Source organism: Anguilla anguilla, chromosome 19 (genome assembly GCF_013347855.1).
Source record: "Anguilla anguilla isolate fAngAng1 chromosome 19, fAngAng1.pri, whole genome shotgun sequence".
Taxonomy (NCBI): Eukaryota; Metazoa; Chordata; class Actinopteri; order Anguilliformes; family Anguillidae; genus Anguilla; species Anguilla anguilla.
Window position 1 is genome coordinate 10,297,636 of NC_049219.1, and position 10,400 is coordinate 10,308,035.

Consider the following 10,400-nt stretch of genomic DNA (forward strand, 5'->3'; position numbering starts at 1 on the left):
TTCGACATGCTCCTCTGTCACAAGGACTGCACACTGCAGGCACAACACATGCACCACCAAACGTACTGCAAAATTGGTCCCCCAGTATGCTTCAGTTCTATTGCATTGATCTCAGGACTAAGGTGACCTATGGTCTAAGTCATATCTTTGGGAAATCGCAATGCAATTGTGCGCTTTGTGCGTAATTATTTAACGAATCGACGCTCCCCTTAAAGTGCCCCTTTACTTATGACTATCCTCGGATATTGTCCCCCGCACAATATCATGAATATTTATATATTTTTAGATTTTAGATTTGCGGTTTCAAGTCTGACCTTTCGTTTTCTTTCATAAACAAAACATAGCCATGCACATATCTGAACACAATAATAAGCGCCACATTTTGTAACAACTGAATTCAGCAGTGCGAAACAATGCAAGGGAGTATATATACTATACGAATAAATGCATTGAGATGTGTGTCTGCGCGTAGCTGCCCTCTACTAGTGACAGCGTGTTTTTTCCGGTTAAGACGCGAACGCTAGTGAGCACGCGCCCGAGGCTCAGCGTTGGTGCTGAGGCAAGGCATCAGCCGCAGCATCATCTCGAGCATCACAGAGCGAATCCTATTACATCACTTTATCGCCATCTGATTGGCTGAAGGTCAACGGTTTACCAGCAAGTCTTCGCTGAACATTTCGGCCGTTGCGAAAACATTTTATCGTTTTTCTGCCCCGACAACCTTTAAAAAATCTAGCCTGACCAAGCACTGCATCACCATGGCCGAGAGCGAGGCAGAAACGCCAAGCACCCCTCAAGAGTTCGAGAGTAAATATTTCGAATATAACGGAGTGAGGCTGCCTCCCTTTTGCAGAGGGAAGATGGAGGAAATTGCCAACTTCTCTCTCAGGAGTAGCGACATATGGATAGTCACCTATCCTAAATCAGGTAAGCGCGTTTCATTGATGTCCTATAGTTGCTATGTGTTGAATTGTGCTGTCACGGGCATACAAAATAAGCACAGACACCCGCACTGGACTTAATTATGCATGTTTAATTGGGAAAGCTGTTCATTATATCCAGCTAATTAAGAGTGCGATTATGCTGCCTCCGAGTTTAAGAACTAATTCTGTTGTTTTAGTCGCTTTTCATTCAAATATGTCTGTAGGACGTTTTTGTTTCAAGCACTGCGAACTATTGCACAGTTCTGCGCTCCAATACCTAGCCTATCATATTTCTATAAAATTACTTTCTCTACACTGATGCGCAAAATAAATAAAGACGGGGATGATTACATACGGTAACAACGTTCAAGCCCCTGGTTTCTTATACAGTTAACAAATTATGCTTAATTTATTAATGACAATATTGTTATCCTTGAGTGTGTCGCGTGAATATATTTAAACATCCACATTGTACCAGGAGGCCCAAGTCACCAGGGACATGGGAGATGGTGTTTACATTTCGAGGACACAAACCCCTGATAAAAGTGCCCAGAGCTGTTGATACATTTTTTGGTTCAGATCTATAATGGACTCTGGACATTGCTATTTCGCTCACATCATACGATTCGGTTTTATTTTGTAATATTCTGGGACTGAGTACAGTTCGCTTTAAACACAAGCGTTTATAAAAGCTTATACCTCTGCAACGGGGTTGATTATAATAGCAGTATGAAACACCTGTCAGGCCTTATACAACCGGTCATCGCAATCCTTCTCCTTATATGAAGACCGAATATGGTCCATGCTTTGTCGTGCAGACAGCTCGAACGAGTTTTAAAATCAAGTCTATCTCTCATATAGTTTGCTGCAGTATTGCAGTAATGCGTGATGCACGAGATCGGGGTAGAGGTCAACATATGGGTGTGCCCTTTGCATGCCAGACCCGTCATCACGCGATAACCTGCAGAAACGACGTGTGCTCAAATTATCTGCTAAATGAAATGGGTCAGTTACTGTGAACTTCGGTTAGGGATGACGTGTCATCACTCCAAAATACCGTGCGGCAAGTGTCCAGATCATCCCACGCTCTGGTACCAGTTGCAGTAGCCCACGCCAGCCGACGGGGCGCTGTTTTGTGATTATTATTTTTATTCCAATTGCAATGAAGCTTTTCCCCTCTCCACGTGTCCCCCTATATTTGTATTGCATTTTGTAATGAAACCATGATTTTAAAGGAACAGAGGGTTGTCACAGTGTAGCAGATCCGGAGGTAAATATCACAGCTTTTGTTACAATGCACATAGTGCCAGTATTCTTTTACAATATTGATATTTTCATATCGATGCTGGCCTACGTTTGTCTACCAATATTGTTAGTTTATTACATTTGTCATGATTAAAACACACAAAACAATTCAAATGAAAACATATGTGAAATGTTCTCCCACAGAAATATATTTATATGAAAAATAAAACATCAAAACATAAAAGATTGTAATCATAATGTGACATGGAGGATAAGGATAAGAGGATAAGTGGATCAGCTGCTTTAGAAGAGGAGAGCTATTGACATCACTAGTTCTTACCTAATATTTCTGATTTAATTAAAAAATAAAAATACTGAGACGACTAACTGTAATTAATTGTGGTTTGAAAAATGCCAGACAAAAAAAAAAGTTAAACCATGGTTTTTTCAACTTTGTACTTTGCGTGATTATGCATGTACTGCAATCAGAACCACTGTCAGTGCCAGCTGACATCATGTTTATAACTTCATTAATCTAATCCAGCTGGATGTTGCCATGAATGATCGGCTATCAGGCTAATAACCTTTAGTAACCTCTTTCCTTCAGTCATTAACATAGCACTTGCTATACAGTAAAAAAAAAAACAGTCTTCATATTGTATAACAATCAATATTTCCCTGCCGTGCTGTCTGCAAGACACCCGTCTCTGTCACTGAAACCAAAACACACAGCTTGGTCCCAGACCTTCTGACATAATTATATCAGTCTCGTGTCTATGCAGTTGTTAAATAGATCTGCTACACTAATGCTCAGTACCATTCATTCAGTGAACTGCACTGTTTATTCAAAGAAAGGGGTCCTAAAATAAGTATGTTGGTCGCATTCAAAAATTGATTCCACTGTGAGTTCTGCCCTGGGACTGAAAGATGACCTGAGATTAGAGATGTAGTGCATCTCAGCTAGCCAGTGCGTCACATAACAATCTGCAATAAGCGTCCTTGCACAGAGATGTATGTGTGTGTGTGTGTGTGGGGGCGGGAAGGGGGGGGTCGAAGAAATCCTACACCTCTTTAACCCCTGTGCTCTGTAGTTTGGTGACTTGGGTGCAGTGCTTTCTGTTGCCATGCAAGGCAGAGGGAGAGATAAGCACATGGTGAGCCACTTGCGCTGGCTGCAATGTAATTGGTGCGCGTCTGCGCACGTGTTGTCACTGCTGGCCAATGGGAGTACATCAGAACTAGTTGGTTGGGGAGGGTGGGGTGGGGGAGCACATCAAAAAGTGTTTTCTGAAAAAAAAAAAGTTTTCCAGAAACCCTCTGCCCCAAACACTTATTTTATTTAACTGTGGTGTATCTGCACAATGAGTTACATTTAGGAGCGCCAAACATTTACAGTGGTTTCATTTCACCCTGCTTTAGTTTGCCTGTCTTTGCAATTAAGAGCATTTCATCTCTCAGAATTATTGAAACATTCGAGTTGAGAGGAGAGATTCTGGCACAGAGTCCAGGACAGATACAGCAGCAGCGCAGCAGAGAGCAGTCCAAGCCCCAGCACTGCAGTGCGCAGAGCTAACTTCACTCTTTCTCCCTAAACCTACTGCTCTTTCACATCTTCAGACAAAGCATGCACACACACACACACACACACACACACACACACACACAGGCAGACAGACACACACACACACACACAGCAGCAGTAGCAGAGCTCCAGTGTGTTAATGATTAGCAGGCAGTATATTTATGGTGGGGTACCAGTGCCGCACACCCAGCAGCACTAATCAGTCCCTACACCCCACTGCTGCAGTTTATCCTCCCAGTCAGTGATCACTGCTGCTGTGTGCTAACCATGCTTATCAGCTAGAGCTACGCTAACAATGACAACATATCTCACAGAGTAATACTGGGCTATCCAGTCTGGACTACAGCATGTTACTGATAAAACTCCATATATAAACTCCACCATATAATTACATGTTTATTCAAGTTAGGAGTCTTTTTTTCAGTTTCTAAAGGGCTTGTGAGGTGAGGTGAGCTGCTATACTCCACAGTGACCTCCTAATGTAGTGTGCACTCCTACTGTAGTATGCACTGCTACTGCAGTATGCACCCCTCTGTAGTATGCACTCCTATTGTAGTGTACCCTCCTACTGCAGTATGCACCCCTCTGTAGTATGCACTCCTATTGTAGTGTACCCTCCTACTGCAGTATGCACCCCTCTGTAGTATGCACTCCTATTGTAGTGTACCTTCCTACTGCAGTATGCACCTCTCTGTAGTATGCACTCCTACTGTAGTGTACACTTATAATGCAGCGTGCACTCCTAATGTAGTGTACACTCCTAATGAAGTATATGCGCTCCTACTGTGGTATACACTCGTACTATAAAGGGGAATCAAAGTCCAAAGGTATATCTCTCTCTCAGGAACCAGTCTGCTGCAGGAGGTGGTTTACCTGGTGAGCCAGGGGGCGGACCCGGATGAGATCGGGCTGATGAACATTGACGAGCAGCTGCCAGTTCTGGAGTACCCCCAGCCGGGCCTGGACATCATCCAGGTACCAGCCCGCCCCCACACCGTGCCCTCATTGGCTGCTCGTGCTGTTCCACGGTCACAGCCAGCCAATCAGACTCGGGTCTGCTCAGACGACTAAAGCAGCAGTCATTTTGCCTGTCCCAGCTGTCCATGAACTGTCCTTGTCCAACAAAAGACTGCATAACTCACCTGCGGCACTGCAGAGTGGAACAAAATGGCGGCTGGCAGCACATATTTTGGAGGAGAGTGCGTGCTTGTCTGAGCACTGTACAGATGGAGATGGTTGCTGAATTGAAAAGTCTAAAAATACAGTTCCAATAAAAAAATCTCCAGATGTAAACATGCCATCAGAGGATGTGCCTAATGACAACAGCCCCCTTTAATTTGTGCTTAACACTCTTAATGAATCAGCACTGGAACACATTTCCATTCTTACTAGTTGCCAATCGGAATTTGGCTAGAGAAGTGTATTTGTTTTACTTGTTTAAACTGGAGAGCAGTATGTGTTGACTGGTGCCGTAGCTTAGCGTACTGAAGACTTGCCTCCGCGCTGTCGCTGCAGGAGCTGACCTCGCCTCGTCTGATCAAGAGCCACCTGCCGTACCGCTTCCTCCCCACCGCCATGCACAACGGGGAGTCCAAGGTGAGCAGCGGGGCCAAGTGGACCCCTTAGTGTCCCCAAAATCAGTCCCTCAGCACAGCATGTTATCTGTTGCCTGGGAAGGTGTTGTGTTTAAATTATGATCCTTTCAGATACCCAGCAGCATAGATGCAAAATGGTCTTTGAAACACAGGTGTGCTGTAGTGTTGATGTACCTGCAGAGTCAGTGAAACTGTTCAGTGGTCAGCAGTGTTCCACAGTGGTGGATGTGATCCCCAGTGCAGTTCTGATGGACACCCATAAGTTGAGGGGCAGGATGGTGGTTTTTGGGCAGGGCGATGAAGGTTCCCCTTTCAGGAAGCTGTCCCTTTCAGCACCGGACAGCTCCCATGCTGCAGGACACAGCGGGACGGGGGCGTGGGGGGTGGGTCGGGCGCGTGGAGGAAAGATTTGGGAATGTACAATGAATTTGCAATGTTGAAATGCAAACCTAACTCTGCCATTGTGGCTGTGCAGAATTACATACATTTCCTTATGGAAATGACAAGAATTATACACCCACTCCAATGCAAAACTTTCCAAATGCATTTGACCTTGTGCATATAGCCATGGTAGTATGGAAAAGCACTCGTGTGGAAAACACACTTTTCCTTGTTTCAAATTAAGTAGTTAATTGATCTTTCAGGTTTGAGTTTATCAAGGGTTGGGTTTGGGTAAGCTTTCAGGCCGCTCTGCTGAAAGGAAACAGGAAGTTGTGTTCGTGCGTGCGTGCGTGCGGCCCATCGCTTCGCCCGATCTGATCAGCGGGGGTGTGTCCCACAGGTGATCTACATGGCCCGGAACCCCAAAGACCTGGTGGTGTCCTACTACCAGTTCCACCGCTCCCTCAGGACCATGAGCTACCGCGGCACCTTCCAGGAGTTCTGCCGCAGGTTCATGAACGACAAGCGTGAGTGACGCGCGAACCCCTGCACACCTGCGCTCTCACCTGTCTGCACTTACCTGTGCTGCCTGTGTCTATAACTTTTTTTTTTTTTTTGGTTTGGCCCAGAATCAAGGTAAACAATTATTAGTGCTCAAGTGTGTCCCCCAATGTCTTCCAGAGTGAAAGTAGTCACTGTTTTAGAGGAGAAGGCCTCAGCTCCAGGGAAACTCATGCGACCCTCTCTCTCTCTCTCTCTCTCTCTCTCTCTCCTTGCAGTGGGGTACGGCTCCTGGTTCGAGCACGTGCAGGAATTCTGGGAGCACCGCATGGACTCCAACGTCCTCTTCCTGAAATACGAAGACATGTACAAGGTACGTAAATAACTCTCTAAGCTCAAGGCTGTCCGGTAATCCGATAGCTTTTCAACACGAGGGACTCCCTCTGGAGCCAGTTACGCACAACACACAACCTGTAAAAAAACCCTGAACACATGTCGGTGATGACCCTACAAATATGACTGTGGGGGGAAAAAAGCGAACAAAACCTAGATTTAAAAAAAAGTAATTTTATCCTAGGAATTCAATGTCCAAGTCAAGTGTAAAGCAAAACCATGTCATTTTGTTCACTTTTTTTGGCTATACATTGAACGCTTTAAATGTGCCCTCTTGCGGTCTCCCCCCCCCCTCCCGTGCCACCCCAGGACCTGGGCACGCTGGTGGAGCAGCTGGCACGCTTCCTGGGCGTGTCCTGCGACAAGGCCCAGCTGGAGGCCATGGTGGAGAGCTGCCACCAGCTGATCGACCAGTGCTGCAGCTCGGAGGCGCTGTCCATCTGCAGGGGTAAGAACAGCCTGGAGGGGTGGGGGTGGGGGGGGGGGGGGCAGAAAGGGAGGTAAATCTGAGACAGGGGTTTACGGTGAGGTGGGGGTATAAGGTCGGGACAGGGGAGTAGAGGAGCGTTTTGGGTGCAAGAGGAACGAGAGAGAGGGGAGCTTTTATGCATACTGGAAAATCTCCACCAACACCACAACGCTGTGCGTTTCCCTGGTACCGCACCTCATGCACTGAAGCAGCACCGCACAGAGTTCCAGCTCCACAGAGACATGAACGAGCTCACTTCCAAACACCAGCTCTAACCCTGTTAATATCCTTCAGCTTCCTGGCCCGTTGAAACAACACACCGCTATCTCCACGCGTTAAATATAGTTTTCAAAATAAAAAGAAAAAAAAGAAAAAGCATCTGTGAACCGATCATAAGCTTGGACCTGCGATCCTAATGCAGATGTTGATCGAGACACTGATAGCATTTACATCTGTGTACCAGTCAGGAGACTCACAGTCTAAAGAGCGCACGTTTTTACCCCTGTAAACACAAGTGTGTGAAAGTATGATATGGGGGGGGGGGGCGGGGTCCACATTCTGCGGTTGTTGTTCTCCCCCCAGTGCACTGTTACAGGCTTCACACGCCTGTGCCGCTCTATAAATAGACAGGAGCTGTGAGTCGTTCGCATACGTTGAGACACGCCAGCAGGGAACGCTGCCCTGCTGCCTCAGCACGGGCTGGGCCTGCGCCACGCACCGCCCGTCAGCGACGTCACCGCGTGAATGAACCGCCAAACCTCGCTCGCGCTCTCGCACGCGCGCCTCCTCCCTGAAGAGGCAGAGTCGTTTAGGTGCCACGACTATCCCTGGGCCACACCGCTGAAGGTTTAGGTGGCGGGTGCCATTGGAGTACTCTGAAGGGCGCAACGGAGTTCTTGTTTAGGGCAACCGAAACCCTAGGGCCTTCTCTGTAGAGGGCAACCCTCAAATATACAATGTAAATAAGCGCCACATGGCTCCTTAAGTTTCCTTACAGAACGTGTTTGAAAAAAGGGCACCTTTAAAGCAATATGATGAGGACTTGACTGTAAATAACATCTCTCATGCCTTTCTTAAGCTGCTCAGAATTCCTTGTGTTCAGCTACTTCTTGCAGAAACTTTGTGCAAAGCAAGTTTTCTTTGCTGACGTACAGGAGTCTTGTGTCACAAAGGCAATGTGTCACTTGGAACATTCACCTCTGAATTCTTTCTGCTCGTTGGTGAGGTTTCGTTCTGAATGACTCAACCAACGTATTGCGACATGCGCTCCTGTTATATAATTCAAACGGAAACTGCAGCCTGTACTCTACATCGTAATGGAGCCGCTCTCCTGTCGCCGCCTACTGGTGAATGTGTGTACATACACAGAATTGAAAACGCAGCCTTCCACATGTACTGTTTCTATAGAAATAGTGGCAAGCTGGTTTGCTACGCTTTTCAAGTTTCTAATCACAGCTTTTGAAAGCATCACATCTTTGTTGTTTTAATTTGCTTCCTAATATTTTTCAAGTCATTTTTTAATATGACATTAATTTGGAATGTTTTATACTTATCATTATAGTTTCTGCATTTATGATTTTATCATTATACTATCGTATCACATGCTTTTTGTTATTTAAGTTGACAGCAAATCATTCACGTTTGTCTTATGATTTCTGTTAGATTTCTTTTTCCTGTATTTATGTTCCTTTTAGCGTTTGGATTCGTAGCCTCATTGGCGCCGAGCTGACACAGCGAATTGTGTCATTGTGGAAGCTAATGCATGGCCTGTGTGTTCTAGAGCTGAGAGAATCACGAGGTGAGTCGCCAGCACTGAATTTCACAAAGGACTTTAAGAAAACAAAATGGAGCCTGGTCATATGCAGCGGAGAAGTATTAGCTACAGTAGCACAGTGCTGGCTAATCCCTTTCACTGTGGATGGATTTGTAGCCTCTGTTCATTAATGGTGTTCATGTTGTTACCTGTTACAATGGAAGAAAAGACAGGTTTACAAAATATTGCAGGGATTTTAAGAGCGAGGCAAAAGACGAATTAAAACTTAATGTAGCCAATGCAAGCAGCTAGCACATTTAGACCAGTCAAATTAAACACTACACTTGTTGAACTGCCGTACGTACAATGCATAGTGCAGCTGCTGCAAGTGCGTTTTCATTCAATATTTCAACAATGTATTTCCAATAAGGGGTAGATCACAGAATGTTTTTACTCACTGAGCGGGTGGATGGACTCAGAAGATCTGGGGAGCCGTGGACTCTGGGGAAAGCGGACTGACTGACTTCCTCTTTTATTTTCAATGAAAAAAAGAAAACCCTGTCATCAGTGCATCCAACTCTCCCTCCTGTGTCTCCAGGGCGCGTGGGTCTGTGGAAGGACATCTTCACCGTTTCCATGAACGAGAAGTTTGACGCCGTGTACAGGCAGAAGATCGGCAAGTCCGACCTCAGCTTCGACTTCAGCCTGTAGAAATCGATGAATGGAATGGCACCGACCCCCCCCCCCCCCAATCCCCCCAATCCCTCCCCAGTCCCCAAACCCCCCCACCCCCACCGCTCGCTGCATGTACCACTGAGCTCCACAGACTCTTCGCCGAACAACTCTTCACCACACCCATCTTCCATCTGCTGGACCGCCTTTCCCCGCTCCATACAACCAGGACTCCGCCCATGACCGCGACACCGTAACCATGACCACACCTGCTGGGACTACCCTAATTCCTCTGCTGCTTACCTGTGTTATTGCATAATCAATCCTTCACCCGTTCTGTTTCCGTTCTGCTTTTTGGTATATACAGTAAATATATATATATGTATAAAGAGAACAGCCTCTTCCCTCTAGCATTCGACCACGTTAATCTCGAATAAGACGCTTGAGGTTTGTGATGTCATGCGAGGTCCGGTGAGCAAATCGCGCGTCTGTAAAAACACGGAGCCGTCCGGCAGCGTGCGACGACGCCGTTACGTTTCATCTGCGGACGTCGCATCGCTACAGCGCGAGGGAAACACGTTTGGGACTTCTGTGCGTTTATGTTGAGGTAGATTTTCTCAGGGTTCACAGGCTCTTATTCAGAAAGTGTCTTCGCTGGGGGCCGACGGCACGACTTCAATCAGAGTCCCTCTCTCTCGCCGTCCGCTCGCTGGTGCAGAGGATACGGGGGTGACCCCCGGGGGTCCATCAGCTGTATTTTCGAGTCGTCTTCTGTCAAATGAAACAGGGGGAGAGGTCAGCTTCAGGGCCGTCCACACAATTTTGGAGCTTTTCGAATCGTTCTCAGCTCGCGTTCCTGACGCTGACATGGCACCATCTCGTCACT

The 10,400-nt window shown here is 46.5% G+C and overlaps 1 protein-coding gene across 1 annotated transcript; it reads left to right on the top strand.

The window, feature by feature from the left end:
• Nucleotides 1–539: 539 nt before the first annotated feature.
• Nucleotides 540–9,595, top strand: sult4a1 (sulfotransferase family 4A, member 1). The gene is made up of 7 exons (XM_035401350.1): nt 540–927; nt 4,595–4,725; nt 5,266–5,346; nt 6,127–6,253; nt 6,506–6,600; nt 6,930–7,068; nt 9,441–9,595. The coding sequence occupies exons 1-7, from the start codon at nt 759–761 to the stop codon at nt 9,551–9,553; spliced, it is 855 nt and encodes a 284-aa protein (XP_035257241.1). The 5' UTR covers nt 540–758; the 3' UTR covers nt 9,554–9,595.
• Nucleotides 9,596–10,400: the final 805 nt, after the last annotated feature.

What these genes read in the sequence shown, in the direction of transcription:
- sult4a1 (XM_035401350.1), top strand. Translation starts at nt 759, where the DNA reads ATGGCCGAGAGCGAGGCAGAAACGCCAAGCACCCCTCAAGAGTTCGAG. An exon ending in AGTCACCTATCCTAAATCAG is followed by an intron (nt 928 to 4,594) that starts GTAAGCGCGTTT and finishes TCTCTCTCTCAG; the next exon opens with GAACCAGTCTGCTGCAGGAG. An exon ending in CGGGCCTGGACATCATCCAG is followed by an intron (nt 4,726 to 5,265) that starts GTACCAGCCCGC and finishes CTGTCGCTGCAG; the next exon opens with GAGCTGACCTCGCCTCGTCT.